This window comes from Sesamum indicum, linkage group LG6 (assembly GCF_000512975.1).
Source record: "Sesamum indicum cultivar Zhongzhi No. 13 linkage group LG6, S_indicum_v1.0, whole genome shotgun sequence".
NCBI classification, from domain to species: Eukaryota; Viridiplantae; Streptophyta; class Magnoliopsida; order Lamiales; family Pedaliaceae; genus Sesamum; species Sesamum indicum.
In genome coordinates, this window is record NC_026150.1 from 16,541,505 (window position 1) to 16,563,642 (window position 22,138).

The 22,138-nt window shown below is 35.5% G+C and overlaps 3 protein-coding genes across 5 annotated transcripts; all 3 read left to right on the plus strand.

Annotated features, from left to right (window-relative positions):
- LOC105164662 (graves disease carrier protein) lies at positions 11,530 to 15,487 on the plus strand. Its single transcript, XM_011083370.2, has 7 exons — positions 11,530 to 12,583; positions 12,758 to 12,843; positions 12,927 to 13,134; positions 13,256 to 13,388; positions 13,663 to 13,847; positions 14,223 to 14,342; positions 14,509 to 15,487. Exons 1-7 carry the CDS (start codon positions 12,392 to 12,394, stop codon positions 14,608 to 14,610), a joined length of 1,026 nt encoding a protein of 341 aa, XP_011081672.1. The 5' UTR covers positions 11,530 to 12,391; the 3' UTR covers positions 14,611 to 15,487.
- Positions 15,079 to 15,447, plus strand: LOC105165044 (pectinesterase inhibitor-like). Its single transcript, XM_011083920.1, has one exon. It carries the CDS (start codon positions 15,079 to 15,081, stop codon positions 15,445 to 15,447), a length of 369 nt encoding a protein of 122 aa, XP_011082222.1.
- Positions 17,129 to 20,306, plus strand: LOC105164663 (IQ domain-containing protein IQM1). 3 transcript variants are annotated; one of them, XM_011083371.2, is made up of 9 exons: positions 17,129 to 17,275; positions 17,478 to 17,982; positions 18,084 to 18,198; positions 18,291 to 18,356; positions 18,642 to 18,730; positions 18,848 to 18,935; positions 19,032 to 19,262; positions 19,374 to 19,475; positions 19,575 to 20,306. In XM_011083371.2, the coding sequence occupies exons 2-9, from the start codon at positions 17,516 to 17,518 to the stop codon at positions 19,992 to 19,994; spliced, it is 1,578 nt and encodes a 525-aa protein (XP_011081673.1). In that variant the 5' UTR covers positions 17,129 to 17,275; positions 17,478 to 17,515; the 3' UTR covers positions 19,995 to 20,306. The 3 variants fall into 3 exon arrangements, with proteins under 3 accessions (XP_011081673.1, XP_011081674.1, XP_020550714.1); XM_011083372.2 differs by having other exon boundaries at positions 17,130 to 17,275; positions 17,547 to 17,982; XM_020695055.1 differs by having other exon boundaries at positions 17,135 to 17,275; positions 17,589 to 17,982.

The following is a 22,138-nucleotide window of genomic DNA, read 5'->3' on the forward strand; positions in this document are numbered from 1 at the left end:
ATATATTTTAAAATATTTATAATTTTATTATATTCTATTTAATTAATTATAAATAATATTATTAATTAATTATAAATAGTATTATTAATTAATTAAATAGAATTTAATAAAATTATAACTATTTTAAAACATATGAATTTTAATTGAACAAACAAATACTTGATGAAATTGAGCAAGACTGGTCTTGTTGGAATCGTCTGGACGACAGGATTCGAATGGCTATAGTGTCAATCCGTGATTCGTCCTGACGGTGGAGAAATGATAGCAAACAACTTTAGCGCGAATTTTCGGTGAAAAATTTTTTAAATTTTCATATCTCAACAAATATTTAATAAAATTGAACTAGGTTGGTCTCGTTAGAACCGTTAGGTCGAGGCGAGTCCAGTGGTGGTGGTCTGTGATTGTGGGTCACTCCGATGGCGGCGAATCGACGGTCGAAAGGTGCGGTGGTCGTGCTAAAAATTCATTATTTACGATTGATAAAACTTGAAATTGTTTGTGGGAAAATGTTCGTTTCATCAAGTGGAGTCGAACGGTATATTTGATGGTTGACAACTAGCCATGATGGTGTCGAAATTTTAACGAGAAGTTGGCAGCAATTCGTCGTGGAATAAAATAATTTTTTTTTTTAAAAAAAAATTATCACGCGGTGACACATTAAATTTTTTTTTTTAAAAAAAACTATGTCACCGCGATTGAGCACCGCGGTGACATAGAGAATTTATTTTTTTAAATAAAAAATTGTGGCACTGTGGTGAGTAACCGCGATGCCACTTACTTTTTAAAATTTTTCTAAAACACATTATTTTTTTAATTTTTTTCTTGTATTTTTTAAATAAATTTCCTTAGTTCCAAACACTATTTTTCGTCAAATTTTAGCGGAAGAATGGAGAATCTATTAAAGTATAGGATTAAAACGGAAATTCCGTAAATCATGGAACTAAAGTGAAAAAATTCCTTTTTTATGGGACGAAAAAAAGTAATTTACCTATTGTTTTTTAAATTAATTTTAATTAGTTTAATTAAAAGAGTATTATATTAAAAATTTCAATATAATTATAAATTTAGATATAAAATAATATTATATTGTTGTTTTCACTTTCAACAAGTTTTTTAAAGTAATGGCCAATCATGTTTCATTTGGCCGTCAATGCACTTTGCCATTATATACACCATTTCTGCCTATTTGGGAAAAAGAGAAGAAGTAGGAAAGCTATTGTTGGGAGTGGATCGGTCTCCGGTAAGATTACAGTATAAAATTACAAAAACTTAAAAATAATTACAAACCTTTCTATAACAAATTACAATGGCCTTATATAATAAAAATAGACTTATAAGTAATAAACCGGGAAAATGCAATAGTACAGAGAAAGGGGACATAAACAGTGTCAGATTAATCGGCTCAGAGGCCTAAGACCCAGGGCCTAGTGAGGCCGAAGGCCACAACCTTGCTCATGGTTGCACAGATCACACAGAAGCCACAAAGGCTTGTAAAACACAAAGGTTATACTCAAAATTCCACCGAGGAATTGCCACTAAGGCTTTTGAACCAGAAACCACAAAGGTTTTTGCCACAGAGGCTTTCAAAGATTTAGAGGAAGGAGAAGACAGTGGAATAATCAGTTCGTTAACCATGAACCAACAAGAATCAACCATTTAAAGAGGCTGGCTCTTAATGGCTCATTAACAACCATTTTTGGAGAAAGGAAGAGCACAGAAGTCGAAGGAGTGGGGAAGGACCTTAAGGGTCGTCTGAGAGAAGAAGAAGAGATGAAGACGGCGGATTAGGGTTAAGAAATGAGGGAGAAGGATTTATGTAAGAAAGTAGTCGGGTCAAACCTTTAATGGGCCGGGTTGGTGGATAAGTGAGATTTGGGTCTAGTAGATCCGATCGTCCAATGAGCCAGGCCCAATCATTTGGTTTGGGCTATATTATTTTTGCATTTTCCATCTTGGTTCAAACCAAGATGGTGGTCAAGAGGTTGTTATCATTGTCTTTGCTTCCAATACCTGCAAAATAAAAATGGTTAAGGAATAATAGTTTATAAGTGAAGAATGTAAAGACAATTTTTAAATTTTTCGATTATTAAGCATTTTGTTCTCATATCTGCTGGATTTTCTTCAGACTTTATTTTTTCAAGATTGATTACTCCTTTATTTATAACATCCCTAATAAAGTGATACCTAACATCTATGTGTTTGGTTTTATAGTGAAAAACTGGATTCTTACATAGCTGGATACTGGACTGACTATCAGAGTAAACTACAAGTTTATATTCTAGAAACCAATTTCAGAAATTAAACCTTTGAGCCATATTGCTTCTTTTATTACTTCAATAGTTGCTATATACTCAGCTTCAGTAGTAGAAAGAGCTACAATACTTTGAAGTTGAGACTTCCAACTTATGTATGCATTACAGAGAGTAAAAATATAAGAAGTAGTTGATTTCTACTATCTCTATCATTAGCATAATTAAAGTCCACAAAACCTTCAAGTTTGACACCATTAGTGCTTTTAGAAAAAGTTATTCCAAGGTTTTTAGTCCCATTTAAATACCTAAAGAGCCATTTAACAGCTTCCCAGTGGGGAGTACCTGGATTTGACATATATCTACTTAAACAGCTAACTTCATACTCTATATCAGGCCTAGTGCTTACCATTAGATACATTACAGATTCTATAGCATTTGAATAAGACACATTTTTCATTTTGTCTTTTTCAAAATCTGTTTTGGGACACTGTTCTTTACTTAATTGAAAATGTGCAGCAAGAGGAACAGAAGATGGTTTGGACTTTTTCATGGAAAACTTTTCAAGAATGCTTTGAATGTAAGGAGTTTGATTTAAGAAAATAGTTGACTTGGTTTTGTTTCTTTCTATATTCATACCAAGTATTTTCTTAGCATCTCGTAAATCTTTCATTTCAAAATTCTGGCATGGATTATTTTGTAAGCACTTAATCATACTCAGACTAGCTATTAGCATGTCATCCACATATAAAACAAGAAATAAAGGCACATTATTTTTATACTTGAAATATACGCATGGATCATAGGCACTGTTTTTAAAATCCAAGGAATGCATGAACTGATCAAACTTTTTGTTCCACTGTCTAGGGGATTGCTTTAAACCATATAAAGATTTTTTGAGTAAACACACAAGATTTGAATTTTTCTTATCAACAAAACCATGGGGCTGAGACATATAAATCTGTTCATCTAAGTTTTCATGCAAGAAAGCAATTTATTTTATTTTAATAGTAGTAAATTTAACCACAGGAGAAAAGATTTCTATAAAGTCAACGCCTTCTTTCTGTGTAAAACCTTTTGCTACAAGTCTAGCTTTAAATCTTTTGGCATTGTTTTCTTCTTTAATTTTGAAAACCCATTCACAGTCAATTATAGAGGCATTTTTAGGTGTAGCACCCCCCCTTCGCTACAAGAGCTATATCTACCCTAAACGTCATAGTTATAGAAATCCCTGTGTTCATATATATACATTTGCACATAATCATCTAATCAATTTGTAACGTAATCCCAACACGTCATAATAGGCATTATCAACCCACAACATTATATATATACATATCAAACACCACGAGTAGTCACCACAGTTAATCTCCACTCCTACGTTCTCTTTATACAAACAAAATAAGATTTGTACTCTAGCTAACAAAAAGGAGAAACAACATACTGGCCCGACCTGACTGAGTATAGTGCGTAGACCTATTCTTCAACAGTCGGATACCTCAAAGTCTACTCCTGAAAGAAAATGTCAACAGAGGGATGAGTCTGCCACTCAGTAAGTAAATAATCAGCCCTATCTATATATGTACATCAATCACAGCCCAAACATGACAAGTAGGCAACATGCATGGATTACAGTCAATTTAACTCCAACATAATCAATTGTAGTACACCACATAGCTATCTCACAATAAAATAATCAATTAAACTTTCTTTTTCCCTAGTTTGCTTACCAGAATGTGATATCGTATTTTTCCCGTCAACTCAATCTCACCGTCATATAAATTTAAGTGAATCCCCTTGACAGTCGGCTCATCAATCCCATTTCGCATCATAGCTCTTTCAATTCGCATCATAGCTCTTTTATTTCGCATCATAGCTCTTTTCACATCACATCTTTTTCTTATCGCATCAAAGCTCTTTTCATTTCATTTCTTTCTCATATCGCATCAAAACTCTTTTCATTTCATTTCGCCTTACAGGCTTTTCAACACATCAAGGGGTATTCACGCCACAATTACATTCAGTTTCCACCACTCCCTCATTTCCACATATCACCATTCTTGTAAGCAACTAGTAACATAAAATAATATATCAACATATTCTCAGTTTCAAACATCCACAATACATCAAACAACAAACATAATATTCCAACGTATTTTCTCATTCCACATGCACAATACCATCAATCAAATCAAATCATTCATCACTCATATACTTTCAGACAAATCAATGACAGCATGAACCACAAATTTATATAACAGTAATAGCACAAATAAAGGGAACATATATAGATAATACTAATTATTTACTTACCTCAATCTCACAACGTTTCTTTCTACTCAATCGCTAATTGTCAGTCCTTTCACCTCACCCCCGTATCCTAAGTTATACCATACACAATTAATATATCGAGAATATCGTAATTTCTTTAGGATATAATATTGAATATCGTTTGTACAATTTCTAATAATTCTTTAATATTTCATTTCTATCGAAATACAAATCTTCATTTTTCCTCTTTATTAACATACCATTTATTAAATATAATCTTCGAAATATTTTTATGAATTTTCTATCAATTTCTCGTTATTATACACTTTAATTGAACAATAATATATATAATTGCGTATTTGGTTAATAATTCTGATGGAATTATATAAATTAACTATAGTAATATTCAAATCTAATAAATTTAACAATCTAATCGACCAACGATATCATTTTTATATCCAATTTGATATTTAATTCGACGCTATTTTAAATAGCCAAATCCGTAAAATACTCCGATTAAATGGTAAATTACTCAGTATAAACAACATTTAATAAACGGACTAATTAAATAATATAATTATATAAATTAATAAGGAATTAAATCTAAAATCCGTACCTGTTTCCTCCGTAATTGTGCGCGTCAGTGTGTTAATTTGTTTGTCTAATATGCCAATGAGTTTCAATTTAATATATATATATATATATATATATTTAGTGAGTGGTGAGGCGGTGGGCCTTTCCTTAATTCATATATATATAATATTATATCACTACTGAAATACATATATATATTATATTACTTACTAATATATATATATATATATAATATTAGTATTATTTTATTTATTAATTAAATTTTTCTCAAAATACCATTTACGTCCTTCCTAATTTTCTTAATTAATATAAATTGTCCCAAAATGTTATAACGAACTCCAATTTAATCCGTTCACGTTTTATTATATCCCAAATTCAATCTATAATTCATTTACTAATTAAATTTAAATTTTTAATAATTACCAATTAGTCTTCCAATTACGTGAAAAATTCTACGGACGTCACAATTCTCCCCTCCTAATAAAAATTTCGTCCTCGAAATTTAACTAACTTACCGGATCAGGGAATAAATATGGGTATTTTTCTCTCATGTTCTCCTCAACTTCCCAAGTGGCTTCCCTTGGAGAGTGATGACTCCACTTGACCTTCACCATTGGTATTTCTTTATTCCTCAATTTCTTTATACTCCGGTCCAAAATTTCTGTTGGCTCTTCTACAAATGTCAATCCCTCTGATATCTCTATCTCTGGCTCATACAAAATATGACTAGGATCGGATCGGTATCGCCGTAGCATAGAAACGTGAAATACGTCATGTATCTGCGATAATTCAGTCGGTAATGCTAACTGATAGGCTAGTGGTCCAACTCGCTCCAGAATTTCATATGGCCCAATATATCGCGGACTCAGCTTTCCCTGCAATTTCATATGGCCCAATATATCGCGGACTCAGCTTTCCCTGCTTCCCGAATCTTAAGATTCCTCTCCATGGTGATACTTTTAGAAAGACTTTTTCCCCTACTTCATATTCCATCTCTCTACGATGCTTATCGACGTAACTCTCCTGCCGATCCTGTGCTGCTTTCAAACACTTTTTAACTGTTTTTATCTTGTCCACTGTTTCTTGAACTAACTCCGGCCCTTCAAGCTGTCTCAATCCCTCAATATCCCAACAGATCGGACTTCGGCATTTTCTTCCATACAAAGCTTCATATGGAGCCATACGAATACTGGAATGAAAACTATTATTATAAGCAAATTCCATCAGTGGTAGATGATCATCCCAGTTTCCTCTGAATTCAATTACGCAGGCTCTCATCATATCTTCCAATGTCTGAATCGTCCTTTTTGACTGTCCATCCGTTTGAGGATGAAACGCTGTACTGAAATGCAATTTTGTACCTAGCGCCGTTTGCAAGCTTCCCCAGAAATGAGAAGTAAATCGAGGATCTCTATCAGAAACTATAGAGGTAGGAATACCATGTAATCTCACAATCTCTGAAACATATAATTCGGCGAGCTTATCCAAAGAATCATTTTGATGGATTGGCAAGAAATGTGCAGATTTAGTCCTTTTTGGTGTTTTTGGTGTTTAATAACAACATATAATAAAATGACCTCTACCTCCACAATTATAACACCTAAAATCCTTTTTGGTGTTTTTATCTTCATTTCTTTTATTGTTGTTATTATTATTATTATATTTAGTCCTAGGACTTCTTCCCCTACTTCTGCTACAACTTTTACTGTATTTTCTGAACTTAGAATTACTATTATTCCTAGTCTTAGGTCTTCCTCTTACATAATTTACTTCATTATTACTAGTACTAAGAATATTTGTTTTTAAATCCATTTCTTTGCTTTTTATTTTTAACCCACATTACAGTTTCTAAGGTTACATTATCTCTACCATATTTGATAGCAGCTTTAACATCACCATAGGATTCAGGAATGGCATTTAACAGAACTATAGGAGTATAATCATCTATATTTTTATCTCCAGCAAGTTTTATGTCTTCAATTAATTTAGTAAAATCATCAATATTTTTAGAAAGATCAAACTTATACCTGAAAATTTTTTCTAAAAGAAATAATTTACTAGGAAGTGATGTTTCTGTATAAAGTTCCTCTAATTTATTCCAAAGTTCTTTAGCAGTGTTTTGATTTCCAAGTTTTCTTATCACAGTATCAGATAGATTTAAGATAATAGAAAAATAAGCATACTCATCATTTTCAAGCGCTTTTTCTTTAGAAACAATTTCAAAGTATTTTCCATCAATTGCTTTAAAGACTTTTTGTTGTATTAGAATTTCTTTCATTTTTTGTTGCCAAATAGTAAAATCAGATTTTTCATCGAAAGGTTGCAAATTATAACCAGACATTTTACAGAAAATAAAGTCACACAGTAGTAACATTAATCACAGGGTAATATAAAAAATACACAGATCCCAGAGCAACAACATATTATAGAGTATTAATGTAAGCAAGTGGCAGTAGAGTATCATAAAGATATTTAACAGAATATTGCAAGGGCCTTAACTGTCTCTCCACCAGATACCCGACGGCTTCTCGAGCCCGGCCAAGGGAGTTTTACAGTAAGGGATTGGGGATCTAGGATCGGAAAAATAAAGGAGTTCTAGAGTTGGAACAGTATTACTGTGAGTGGCACTTTCAGGCCAGAGACTTAACCCCGCTCTGATACCATTGTTGGGAGTGGATCGGTATCCGGCAAGATTACAGTATAAAATTACAGAAACTTAAAAATAGTTACAAACCTTTCTATAAAATATTACAATGGCCCTATATAACAAAAATAGACTTACAAGTAATAAACCGGGGAAATGCAACAGTACAGAGAGAAGGGACATAAACAGTGTCAGATTAATCGGCTCAGAGGCCTAAGACCCAGTGCCTAGTGAGGCCGAAGGTCACAACCTTGCTCACGGTTGCACAGATCACACAGAAGCCACAAAGGCTTGTAAACCACAAAGGTTATACTTAAAAACCCACCAAGGAATTGCCATTAAGGCTTTTGAACCAGAAACCACAAAGGTTTTTGCCACAGAGGCTTTCAGAGATTTAGAGGAAGGAGAAGACAGTGGAATAATCAGTTCGTTAACCATGAACCAACAAGAATCAGCCATTTAAAGAGGCTGGCTCTTAATGGCTCATTAACAACCATTTTTGGAGAAAGGAAGAGCATAGAAGAAGAGATGAAGACGGCGGATTAGGGTTAAGAAATGAGGGAGAAGGGTTTATGTAAGAAAGCAGCTGGTCAAACCTTTAATAGGTCGGGTTGGTGGATAACTGAGATTTGGGTCTAGGGATTCGGCTGTCCAATGAGCAGGCCCAATCATTTGGTTTGGACCATATTATTTTTACAGTTATTCATAAACAAAATCATACATATGTTTTTGCATTTGACTTGAATAATCAACATCCAAGCAAAAACAGAGTGGACATAAAGAGAGGGCAGAATACTGAGATTTTCTTTCCTTAGTCCACTTTTGATCATCCTGATTATGCTCCTAACATCCTCAATCAAAATTTTCTCGCTTTCAGACACAAATCAAAGAATAACAGATGAACTCATCCATGAAATTTGTTCCAGGACAAGGAACCCTTCTATTTGTCTAAACACCCTGCTCTCGCCTTTTCCCTAAACCCCTCGTTGTCGCATGGCACAATCTCATGCCAACAGAACGGCTACCTCAATTTGGGACCAGTATTGTGGTACAGCTACGCGTATGTTTAAACTAAGAAGAAGGTACTATAATTGTGTTTTGAATTATGTTGATGCTATGAAGCAACTTAATAAAGCTAAGAAATTGATGTTGGCTAGAGAGGCCAGATCTGTCAAAAATTACACATTGCTCGCAGTGGATCGAGTTCATTCCTGCGACGTTGAATTGTTGAAACCACCCACGTAGGAGGCTAATAGGAAGTTCTTGCAAACATTCTGCCATATAATTGTGGAAATCTGTAATAAGTATATATCCGGTTGAGTGGCTCAGAAAGGCTAACTTGGTCCTCAATACATTTTGCATTTGTATGCAGAATTTTTACTCACCTGAAAATACGGAAAATAAACCTAACACCAAAATTTTATATATTTAAGGATGAATAACACAGATGAATCTGCACTGTTAAGAAACTCAAAAGCTCCAGAATGAGTACTCTTCATTTTCTTAGCCCATTCTTGAATTTTCTCATACTCGTTATAACATCTTCAACCAATAGTTCCACATCAGCACAAATCAATGGAACAGTGACAGATGAATTGATCCGTGGAATTTGCAATCATACGCGGAACCCTTCTCTTTGTCTGAACAATCTAAAATCTTTAAAAGGTAAGAGCCTTCAGCCTAATCCAGTTGCAGCCTTAGGCCGCAATTCCATGTACATGGTTGAATCTCGAGCTAACAGAACAGTTGCCTTAACTTGGGCCCATTACCGAGGTACAAAAGTTCATACCAGAAGTGAGAATGAAGTACTACAAGTGTTTCTTGAAGTATACAGATATCATGAAACAACTAAGCCAAGCTAACAAGTACATGTTGGCTGGGTCTCCAGAATCTGTTAAGGACTACGTTTTGGTTTCTGTAAACCAAGTTAATTCTTGCAACCAAGAGTTGCTGAGACCACCTCGTGAGCGTTCGGATGTCCAGGAGGCCAATGTTAAGTTCAAAGATCTTTGTAGTATCATCTTGGCCATTTGTAATAAAGTTCATCAATGATTCCTAGGTTGAGGTGTTTGAGTGCCATCATGGAAACTTACTGATTAAGTGGTTGTGTTATATATATATATATATACTTTCTAGTTGGGAAAATTAAGTTAAACATATTTACCCATTAGCTTTTACAAGAAAAAGTAAGGAAAGAACAAAGGGATGTATTCATTGATATATATTGTTCTTGTACAAGAATTTCAATAATGTCCAATCAAGTTTTGCTCACCTTGTCATCAAATAGTTTTGCCTTTATATGCAGCAATTTCTTATCTACGTACGTGAAAATGATTAGAAAATAATACCTATATTATCTATATAATTGAACAATCACACAATTGTAATCTGCATGCAGAACCATTAACAATCAAAATTCAGACGACAAGAGCGCAAGAATGAGAGTACTTTCTATTATAACGCAATTCTTGGTTTTCCTCGTACTCCTAGCATCTTCAATAGACAAGCTCACATTAGCAGCGAAACATAAAAATGCAGTCATCATAACAGATGAACTCATCCATAGGATTTGCTCACAGACAAGGAAACCTTGTCTTTGTCAAAACAATCTGAAATCCTCAAAAGGCAAGAGCCTCAAGCCTAATTCTGTAGCAGCCCTTGGCAGCAGCTCCATGAACATGGCTCTACATCATGCTAATACAACAGCTGATTTTTGATCTGGCGGCGTTACACTGCTACACCTGCGGATAAACCTGAAATCAGAACAAAATACCACAAGTGTTTCATGAAATATAAAATAGATGTCATAAATCAGCTGACAAAAGCTAATGAATACATGTTGGCTGGGGCTGCAAGGTCTGTTAAGAACTGCATTAAGGTTGCTGTGAATCGAGTTGATTCTTGCAACAGAGAGTTAATGAAGCCACCTCGTGAACAATCAGGCAACATCTTGGAGGCTAATGACAGGCTTAAAGATATTTGCAGTATCATTTTGGCTATTTGTAATAAAGTTCCCAAGTGAAAAATGAAGTTAGCTGGAGCTGAGAATACTCTCTTGTTAATTATAACATATAGTTTGATATTATTTCCTAATTACAATGGCAGTAAGAATCAATTAAAATAATCATAAAATGGATCAATTTTTCAGCAGTCTTCTACTATTCTTGACGTTGTTGGTCATAGTGAAAATTTTGTAACTTTTTCCTCTCTTCACAATAAATCTTTTTAATTATAAGTATTCTTATGTCTATACTTTATAGGGTAAATGTTATATTTAGTCTTTTAAATTTTTGTTTAAAATCACTTAATCTCTCAAATTTATTTTTTTTATTGTAACGTCTCTAAACTATAATATTTGTTTCAATTTGGTCTCCCTAACTATTTTTCGGCCGTGGTCGGAGTTTAACTTTTTTAAGGGTAATATGGTTAGTTTAAATTTGATTTTATCACCTTAAGTTTGTAAAATTATCAAATTAATCATTTTTTAAAAAGAAAACCAAATTTTTTATATTTTATATAGTGAATAAGATGTAATTATCTTGCATGAAAAATAAAAATTTTGAACTCTTGTGAACATAATAATAACATATTGCTTAATTTAAAATAAAATAATCTCTCTCTCTTTTTTTTTCATATAAAAAATTATCGAACCTATTTATTATCTAAAAAAATTAAAACATAAAAAATGTAAAAAATAGGGGATGAAACTTACATTTAAGCCGCTAGTATAAAACTAGGGGGCTTGGGAATCATAATCCAGAAAGACTTCTACTTAGGTCCTGGAACTGTGGAAGTATTAATCTCTCAGTTTTGTAGGTATTTGTTTCCCACTATAACTGTCACTTTCACCATTATTTTCCGGAATCTCTTTCCAGTCAATTGGCCGTTCCAAGAAACGAGGAAAGGGGAGAATAAGAACAACTATATATAACTACTTCATTCGTTTGAGAATGATTGAACCATACGGGACACAAGAAAGCCTCATCTTTTAGCCGTTTCAAGTTGCAACTTGAAACAGAACATTCTTTTATTGTCTTTCATCAACAAAGGAATTTGATATTTTGTGGGGTTATTAGTATCTTTGAGTGTTGTTATTCCTTTTATTGAGTAAAAGAATCAATTTGTTACCTTTTTTTACAGCCAGAGTTTGGGTTTAATCAAATAGCATCAATTGGGCTTTTCAGATTTAGGCTGTTGCGCCATCTGGGAAGCACTTAGTTTGCAAGTTTTGATATAGGGCGTTGATTCGGTGGAAATATTTGATTTCTTGATTGACAGGATTCTGATTCTTGCATCTTTGTGTATTGCTTCTTGAGAAAGATTTTGGCTTTCATTTGAAGAACATTTTCTTGTGGATCCATGAGGGTTGTATTTCAATCGTGAGGGTTCTGTCCTTGTTCTTTTCAGTTTTTGATGCATCTTTTCCTGACTGAAGGGGAGGATTGGCTTGTGAACATAGGGTTTGTTCTCAGGCCATTTGTGTTTCCTGTTGAGCAGAAAGTGTTCTCTTTCTCTATCTCAAGAGATATACCAATTGCAGAGTGGAGGACAAGTAGTTTTTGTTGGATACTAGGAATTAAAGGAGAAGGCCAGGTTTTGATTACTGGATTTGAGAATAAAAGGATCTTGGAAAATGGATTCTTCGCAAGGATCCACTCTGTCATCAAATGTGTCTAGTTTTGTGGATGGATCATCTGCAAGTGCAGAGATTAAATATTTTGATAGTGTTCCTGTGTATGTTAAGGAATTGATTGCTGGAGGTGCTGCTGGTGCATTTGCTAAAACTGCAGTTGCTCCTTTGGAACGAATTAAAATACTTTCGCAGGTGAATGATTATTCTCATTTTCTCTCACGTTTCAGAGCTTTTACCTGATGGAGATTTTTTCTTTTTGTATATAACCTTATCATCCTTTTGAATTTCAATGGTTATAAATTGTATTATGTTGGTCATCAGTAATCTCTGTCCTAATTGCTTTTAACGTTACCTTTGCCCTTGTAGACTAGAACCCAAGGATTTCATTCACTGGGGATATTTCAATCACTAAAGAAGCTACTGAAGCATGAAGGTGTTGCAGGATTTTATAAGTAAGGTTTAAATTGTTGTTCTCTACTTCGCTGTCTTAAGAGTTTCCAAAATACCAATGTGGATTATTCTTTGGGTGATCCAGGGGCAATGGAGCTAGCGTACTTCGGATTGTTCCCTATGCGGCATTACACTTTATGACTTATGAGCAATATAGGTTATTGATTTTGGACAACTACTCTGCCCTGGGAACAGGGCCAGTTGTAGATCTTTTGGCTGGTTCTGCTGCTGGAGGAACTGCAGTTTTATGTACTTATCCCTTGGATTTGGCCCGTACAAAACTTGCTTACCAGGTACTAGGCATTTTAAGTTTGTCTCATGTAAGAAGTTTCCATATCTTCTTAGTCCCATCATATGTGTTGGTTGCTTAACATGATACCTTAGGTTTTTAATCTACTTGCTTCTCTTTCATAGATTGTAGACACAAGAGGAACTATGCAGCTAGGGAAGAGACAATTTAATGCACCTCCTGCTTACAGTGGAATCAGAAATGTGATAGAGAGAGTATACAAGAATGGGGGAGTGCGCTCCCTCTATCGTGGGATAGGTACATTTGAATTCTATAGTCATTTCTTTTATTTGCATAGTGTCTCAGGTTATCCTTTTACCCATTGATCCAACACAGAAGCTCTCAATATATGGTACACAGTACAATTATTTACAACAATGTATTTCTTCCTCTGATTACCCTCTGTGTTAGGTAGACATGATTTTCTAAGGCTTAAAATTTGTCGTTTGCTTATGATGCTAAACTTTATGAATGTATTTGCAAATATATTGTTGCGACCAAAATTAATGAGCAAAAACTACATTTTGTACAGGTCCAACACTTATTGGTATTCTTCCCTATGCTGGACTGAAGTTTTACATCTATGAGGAACTTAAGAGGCATGTTCCTGAAGAGCACCAGAAGTCCATCTTACTGCGATTATCATGTGGAGCTATGGCCGGTTTACTTGGGCAGACTTTCACGTATCCATTGGATGTTGTCAGGAGGCAAATGCAGGTAGTGCATTATGCTCTATCCTCTACTCTCTACTTCTGAGTATTTGTCGATTTCATCTTTACTTTTTGTGACATCAAATTGCTCAAATAGATCGGTCAGGTGTTAAAAGTTTCAGTATATAATATAATTATATATCCATAGCAAGTATTGAAAATACTAGTTACAGGAATTGATGAGTTCACCATTTAGCTTCTGAAGTGGTTTCTTACATAGTATATGATTAATGAGTTGCCTACTATTATCATATCAGATAGTTTTGCAGTCTCCTTACAAGTATTGCCATTTCCATATATTTATCATGAATGATGCTGATAAATTTGTGTGTGCTCTTACTCATTGCAGTTTCTTCAAATTAGTAACTTTAAGCTATTTCAGGTTGAGCCTTCAGCGCAAGGTGGTGTCAGATACAGAAGCTCTTTTGAGGGGCTCGTTTCTATTGTTCGTGTTCAAGGTTGGAGACAATTGTTTGCCGGTCTTAGCATTAATTATATCAAGGTAATTTTATGCAAAAAGAACTAAACTTTCTCCGATATGGTCTCATGGTGCTTGTTTTCTTGGGAACGGTTCAAGAGAATAAATCTTTCTAGTGCTCGCACTATCCAGACACCAAGTAAAAGCTACTCCTGTAACGTGACTTATGACTCTTTGATCTTTGTTGCAGATCGTTCCATCGGTAGCAATTGGTTTCACGGCATACGACATGATGAAGACTTGGCTGGAAATACCTCCTCGGCGAAACTCAAAAGCCGTATCTACTGCATAACTAATATTACTTTGATAAACCAGCAGAAGCTTGAAGATAATGGTATTAGTCCCTTTTAATTAGTGAGCTCTGAAAGGGATGTGGTACATGGATTCGTTCAAAAGTTCTGGCTTCCATCAATACAATTTGCTATTATATCCAAATTTTAAAAAAGGAAAATCACATACACTATATATATAATGACAGTTATCACACATTGGACTGCAGGGCAAACTACTCTTATCAAAAACTTGAATTCAAACCCTCAATAATGACACTCTCTGCTTAGCTCAGTCTTGATTTTCTTCATACCCCTAGTTACATCTTCAAGCAAAGTTTTCACGCATGCAAAGCCCAATGCAACAGCAACAGATGAACTGATCAACGGAATGTGCAGCCAAACAAGGAAGCCGTCTCTTTGTCTGCAAACATTAACACCCTTAAATTCTACCCAAGCCAGTTGCAGCACTGGGCACCAAACCCATGAACATGGCCCAGAACCAATCCCGGTCGACCCACAACAAAATTTGGGCACTCCATGAGAAAATACAGGATAGCACAAGAAACCCAAATCTTATTAAACAAAAGCAAAGGTATTATAAGTGTCATTTGAAATTTTCTGATGTGAGGAGGAGACTGACTGAGGCTAAGATGAGCATGCAGAAAGGGAACTCAACATCTGTCAGATTCTACGTCTCGATGGCCGTGAATCAGGCTGGTTCTTGCGAGGCAGAATTTGGGAACCCGCCTCGCCCTCCATCAGCTGTTGCTACGGATTTTGGGAGGTTGGGAGATGTTTGTAGTTTCATCTTGGCCGTATGTGATAAAGTAGAACACAATTATAGGAATATGGTCTGAATCGAATGTCAATAAATACCAAATCTACGTTATGTTGATATAGCATGCCCCTATCCTTTGGTGTTTTAACTATTATGGGTCTTGAATTTGAGCCTGAGCTTTATTAACAATATCTCTGTACTTTTCTTGCATGCAATGAATTTTGGGTTTCTTCATCATCGCTTATAGTTTTCAGTTAAATGAACCATATAAATCCCCGGATCTAACTTTTTTTAAGATTTTCAATTAGCTACTTCTGTATCTGCAGTCTACGTAATTAATAACATAAAAAACTTAAAGTGGGGCCTCGTGGCCGATGTGAAAGACAAGCTTTAGCAACTAACTCCAGAAACAAGACTTCCAACATACGGACTCGGACATATTGACAGCCAGGCCAAATTCATTCTTAGGTACGACTTTCATAATTTTTCAGTAGTCGGAACGAACTGCATCACTTGAGTAAATTTCGTTGCTAGTTTCTCTTATTGGCATGTCGTGCATTAGGGCTTTGACCAAGTGAAAAATAGATTTCTCAGAAGTAACCTATGTATATGTATATGTCTTGACTCAAACTTGAGTCCCTCAAGTTGGCAGAACAAGTTAAAGTTTAGAAGTTGATTGACGCTACGTTCGACCAATGGGGTTGATGGAACTATTATATAGTCATATATTGCTACTCTACAATTTGTAAAAACTGAGCTACAGTGTGTAATTAACTAATGCATATGGGCTGCATTTTAGAAATAATTCTGACAAGTTGGAAGTTTTTGGAAAAGAGGAAAGTTTTTAAAAAAACAGGCGTCGGCTGAGCCAAATTTTCCATTCAAAAGTTATATACTAGGCCTTCATTGATCTCTCTCTCTCTCTCTCTCTCTCTCTCTCTCTCTCTCTCTATACATATATATTATTTGACGAAATCTGCAGTAAAAATTTATTTAGAGTCCATGATATATGATATAATCTTGTTAATTTATTTTCAATGTTAATACCAACAAGCCTTAATTCATAAACTGATATAACTCATTTAATTTACTAAAAAAAATTCAATTTGAATTATCAACTCCAAAAGTCGTCCTAATAAGTGACATAATTCAGAAAAATCAACGCATTTTAAAAGAGATGAGTTTAAGAATTAAAGTCAAAGTCAAATGAAATGCATAAATATCAATAAGCACATATATGTTGGCACGTTGCTCTCACATGACTTGTGAATCGGGCACATTACAGGAAAATCTTGTCCACTTAGGTAAGAGGGGTTCATAATTTTGCTTCATTTTTGTTTTTTCATGATATATTTCTTACACGGCAATATTTATGTCTGACGAACCATCGTACATCATAATATATAGTTCGAGAGAAGAAGAAAGACCCCAAAAAAAATAAAGAAACAGAATAGATAAATCCCAAAAAGATTAAGTCCACAAGAAAATTTTGTACAGCAATATAGGACATGACATTGCATGAATAACCTTCTATTGTCACTGTTTTGGTAATGAAAAATCAACTCACGGGAACTTATTTGCTCCTACTTCCACGTTGTACTTCACCCGAAGGTTCATCGGCCAAGATTTTCCACAACCTTTTTCTGGTTCGTCTACTTGGAAGATCTGTCTTTTTTGTTACACTTTGTTGAATTTACTTCTTGCTAGCTGACTGGGATGTTGGACAGTTCTTGAGACCACCTAGTATAAAATGGTTGCATGCACTTGGTATCTCAGTACAGAGTAGGTGGCTTCTGTACTTGAGTTCATTTATTCCAAGTGGAACTTTCTGGTGGGATATAGACTGAATATCAAGAAGTAGAAGTTTATAGAGAAAGAAGAACTCATCCTGCTTTTTATTTCCCAAGGTAAAAAGGGTTTTGCTCAGAATGATTCTGTGTTTCTTGATTTCATTTTGCATGAAATATCGTTTGTAAATATATTGGGGGTTTGTCTTAGTTGTGATTTAATTAACTGTAAGCAGGGATGTATAGAAATGAAGGGTACTGATCTAGTGATGGTTTTTTAATCTTGTTCAGAAGGATTTGAGCAAGTTTTGTATTATCACAGGGATCAGGAGCTAATAGCTTTGTTGTTGCTGCTAGCAAATGGGGTTAACACTTTCATTACTTTTATCAGCATGGAACGACAAGTTCAGGCTCAAGATTTTCAATTTGACAGATAATGTAGAGACAATAGTTGCAAGATCGATGAGCTTTGGGAGCAAAGAAGGAGAGGTGATCTTGAGAACATTTAGTTTCAAGAAGGAAGGTGTAAGCACTCTTGGCAATAGCCCAAAATCCCAAAAGCAAATGCTAAAAACACTCGTTCCTCTACAAGGATTGGTTGTGGGCGAGGAGAATGAGAATTCAAAATCTTTTGAACGAAAAGATCAAGAACCAAATAACGGGCCGAAGCCCAAATTTTCCATTCCAGTTGCAGAGCCTCTTCTGTTCTCTTCCCCAAGGCCTATTAACGAGCTGAATGATGCCGCAACTAAGCTGCAAAAAGTATACAAGAGTTATAGGACACGAAGAAACCTTGCAGATTGTGCAGTTGTGGTTGAAGAACTCTGGTTTGTGTCGTTATACTCGACCAATTTCCAGAAAAGATGAGGACATCCTAATGCTTTTAATTGATCTATTTCAATGTTTTCTTTCCCTTACTGTGTTCTAGGTGGAAAACATTAGATTCAGCAGCTCTGGACCAAAGCTCGATATCATACTTCAAAAGCAACGAACAGGAAACTGCTGCATCGCGGTGGTATCGTGCAAAGAGAAGGGCTGCTAAGGTATGTCATATACGCTATGGACATTATAAAGTATCAGGTCTCATGGAATTATTACAGCCTAAAAGATGTATTTGCTTGTTATGTCTACATAGGTTGGCAAGGGGTTACTCAAGGATGAGAAAGCTCAGAAACTAGCTTTGCATCATTGGCTTGAAGCTGTAAGCTCCTCCACGATGTTTATTTGATATCATGTCATAATTGAAATAGCTGTAATGAAGTTCCAGGGAGGAAAATGTTGAGTCGTGTTGACTATGCAGGAATGGTTACCTGTTTATATGTTTAATCTGAATTAAAATCTCAAATTTCCAAGAAGAGTTTTGCTGGTTACTGGCTCTAAACCGATGAGGATTTCTATTTTCTTACAGAAATGTGTTGGTGCTCGTGTGTCAGTTAAGAGTTCAAAAGATGTAACATCTGATAATTGTGTTTTATCATTCCCGCAGATTGATCCCCGTCATCGCTATGGACGCAGCTTACACTTCTATTACGATGTATGGTTTGAGAGGAAAAGTTACCAGCCTTTCTTCTATTGGTAAGGCTATTCTCATCCATACAGCATCCATCCAAAAGGTCAAAATAAAGTACACTCCAGCCTATCCTTTAATTAATCAAATAATGCTATGTTCTTTGTCATTTCTTTGTGTTGAAGGTTGGATATTGGTGAAGGTAAGGAAGTAAATCTTCCAAGCTGTCCCAGAGTCGACTTGCAGCGTCAATGCATCCAGTATCTTGGCCCTGTAAGCCTTATAATTCCTACAAACAAAAAGGAAGGAGTGTGTATCTCGTCTTAGATTTTGCATTCTAATTAAACTTGTTTTCGTATCATATGACAGAAAGAGAGGGAATCATATGAAGTGATTGTGGAGGAAGGGAAGCTAGTATACAAGCAAAGTGGCAATTTACTGAACACAGATGAGTGCACCAAGTGGATATTCGTCCTGAGCACATCAAGGTCTTTGTATGTGGGACAGAAGAGGAAAGGTGTTTTTCAGCATTCAAGTTTCTTGTCAGGTGGGGTTACAACCTCAGCTGGTAGATTGACTGCTCATAATGGTATTCTTGAGGTAAAAATCTATAAACTCAAACCATCTTAATTGACATACATATTCAACTGTTTTTCATTCTCGAAAAAGTGTTAATTCATTCATTATCATTTTTTGCCCTCTTCTGTGCAGGCAATATGGCCTTATAGCGGTCACTATCTCCCTACAGAAGACAACTTTAAGGAATTCATCAGTTTTCTTCAGGAGAACCATGTAGACATCACTAATGTCAAGGTAACCTTTCTCATACTTATGGATGAAATCACTTCTGGACTTGGATCATGGACCGCAAGAACGTAGTAAGTATTTATAAACATGACCTATTCTCTGCAGAGGTGTTCAATCCATGATGACTCGCCACCACTTAAAGCAACGGATGAGGAATTTAAGGCAGAAACGGAGGAGGGCCACTCCGAAGCTGCATTGACAACAACAGCAGATGGTATTGGATATAACGGCCCTGTAAACCGCATAGCAGAAGGCAGTATGGGAATCAATACAACAAACATAAATGCAACTAGACTCGAATTGACCAAGACTTTATCATGCAAGTGGGCTAGTGGAGTTGGTCCTCGGATTGGGTGTGTTAGGGATTATCCAATGGAGCTTCAGTCCCAGGCACTTGAAAAAGTTAATCTATCACCTACGCTTCCATCACCACGCTACTCCAAGACTCACACTCCAATCCCTTCCCCACGGCCCAGCCCCAAGATTTGGCTCTCCCCTAGGCTTACAAATATGGGGCTTCCTTAGCCCAAGATCGTCTCCTTCAACTGCAAGTTCGACTTTGAAGTCGTAACCAGTTATTGAATGACTTGTTTGTTGATCATCTGACCATCAACTGATGCATTACTCGTGCGACAGTCAGTAGATGTTCCTAGCTAGCTTATTAGCACATTTCATTAGTTTAATTCTTGTTGTCCGTACAATAATAAGCTTAGTTGCAAAATTGTCAAGTCTGTATTTCCCCATTGCCTCATCCTAAATTGCACAGAGTTCTACTAATAAGATACTGTCTGATGGAATCTCTTGCATGATTGCATCCAGGCATTTTATTTGTTAATAGTTGGTACATTCGAAGACAGTAATGTCGGTCAAACCAACCTTTTTACTCCTAACATTTTTATTTTTCGTAGCAAGACAGAGTGTTGCCCAATTGGGATTTTAATATTCCCACAATAAAAAAGAAATGGGTACAGACAAAGTGACTGCAAGTTTTCGACCTCGGTGTTCATGCCTGAGTACCTCGTAATTAATTCAGTTCATTAAACAATTCACCTTGTAATTGCATGGGAAGAAGAACACCAATCAACATGTTCTTTTGGTAAAAGTATTTTATTCAATAAACACAAAACCATCACTTCATTACTTGAAAATCACTGGATTTTTAACGAAAATAGAATTCAGATTGAACCCAAATACAAACAAAAACTCATTTGAAATAACATTTGACGTGATGTTAAATTTTGTGAGACGACCTGTCAATCTCTTCTTACCAAAGTGACTTGATTGCCAACATTCAAGAAGAGGTCCCCATAAATTTTGATAGTGAAACATCCATCATCTCCCTGCAGACCCTTCTCACCATCTTCATTGTTGACTCCATTCAGTAAACCTGAGAGTCAAAACTTTATCTACACTTTTACATGTTGTCGGTCATACAAACTCCTAACGAACCATGACCGTGTAATTAATGAAACGAAGAACTATGGCATCCATGTTCCAGGCTGTTAATTGCATCAACATTGTATGGAAACCTCAAGCCTTAATGGGGCATGAGCAGGCACGGTGACAATATATATTTTCCATGGAGCACCATATTAAAACATTCTTGAACCTTATTATAGCACAAGTATAGTACATCATTGTTTTGGCAAATTTGAACCTTCAAAATAGTGTGGGTGGGTGGGTGTGTAGTCCGAAGTGGGACAGAGGGATCCGAGGCTAATGTTGTGGCTTTATCTGCAAAGACAGCATAGATCTTCACTGCACTGACTTTAGCGATTTCATTGTCTGCTTACATTTGGTGTTAATAGTCTTCTTCTTATTTATTTGTGCCTTTTCATGCATGCTTCACACCAAACGGGTTGGCATGCCTTTTTAGGATCCAATTCCAGTCCACCTCAAATAATATATACCATTATCGTAATTACTCTCGAAAGACGTGGGGCATTTCGTCTGTTCCCCTCCACCCAAAGCGGGAATAAACCGTTACTTTTTTGAATTTCAAATCTCAAAACTCTCCCCAAACCAACGGCTCATTCACTCATTGGACACAACAAACGAACAAACAAAACCCCCCCAAAAAATCTGCACACAGTACACACAGTTGTGCATCAGTCATTCCCCCACTCACCACGTACTGTACCCACCACCCCCTACTACACACACCAATAAATAATCTTTTTTTTTTACTTGTAATTTGATTGCCAATTTTTAACAATATAACAAGATTTTACCAAGATTAGTTATATCTTAGTTAAGTGGTTCAAGATTTTACCAATAAAAGGAGAGTCTTTTTGCATAACTTTGTTTCTTCTCAAGACAATTTCCGCTTTCCAACATTTCAAGATTTTACGACAAAAGAATATTTTTAACATTTTTCATTATGTGTCAAGAATTTAGCAGAGATTGTTAGTAAATCTTGCTTGCAGATTTTGTTTGTGGGCTCTGTGGTCTCAACTAATAATGATGTTTCACTGTATGTAATTAACTGCGGCTTTTTTAAAAAAGAAATCCACTTTTAAGCAAATGAAGAATAATAAAAAGGAGGAATATATATAGATTTCACAAATTTCTTTTCTTTAGCTCATTTAGGTATTTATTTTTCTTGAACGATGATTAGTTCATAATGGTTTAATTCTAATGTTAAGTCTCTTGGAGGGCTGTCTCCGATA

Coding starts and splice junctions, on each gene's coding strand:
- LOC105164662 (XM_011083370.2), top strand. CDS start 12,392: ATGGATTCTTCGCAAGGATCCACTCTGTCATCAAATGTGTCTAGTTTT. Junction 13,848..14,222: donor TTGTCAGGAGGCAAATGCAG/GTAGTGCATTAT, acceptor AAGCTATTTCAG/GTTGAGCCTTCAGCGCAAGG. Junction 14,343..14,508: donor TTAGCATTAATTATATCAAG/GTAATTTTATGC, acceptor TCTTTGTTGCAG/ATCGTTCCATCGGTAGCAAT.
- LOC105165044 (XM_011083920.1), top strand. CDS start 15,079: ATGGCCCAGAACCAATCCCGGTCGACCCACAACAAAATTTGGGCACTC.
- LOC105164663 (XM_011083371.2), top strand. CDS start 17,516: ATGGGGTTAACACTTTCATTACTTTTATCAGCATGGAACGACAAGTTC. Junction 18,357..18,641: donor TGCATCATTGGCTTGAAGCT/GTAAGCTCCTCC, acceptor TCATTCCCGCAG/ATTGATCCCCGTCATCGCTA. Junction 19,263..19,373: donor CTCATAATGGTATTCTTGAG/GTAAAAATCTAT, acceptor TCTTCTGTGCAG/GCAATATGGCCTTATAGCGG.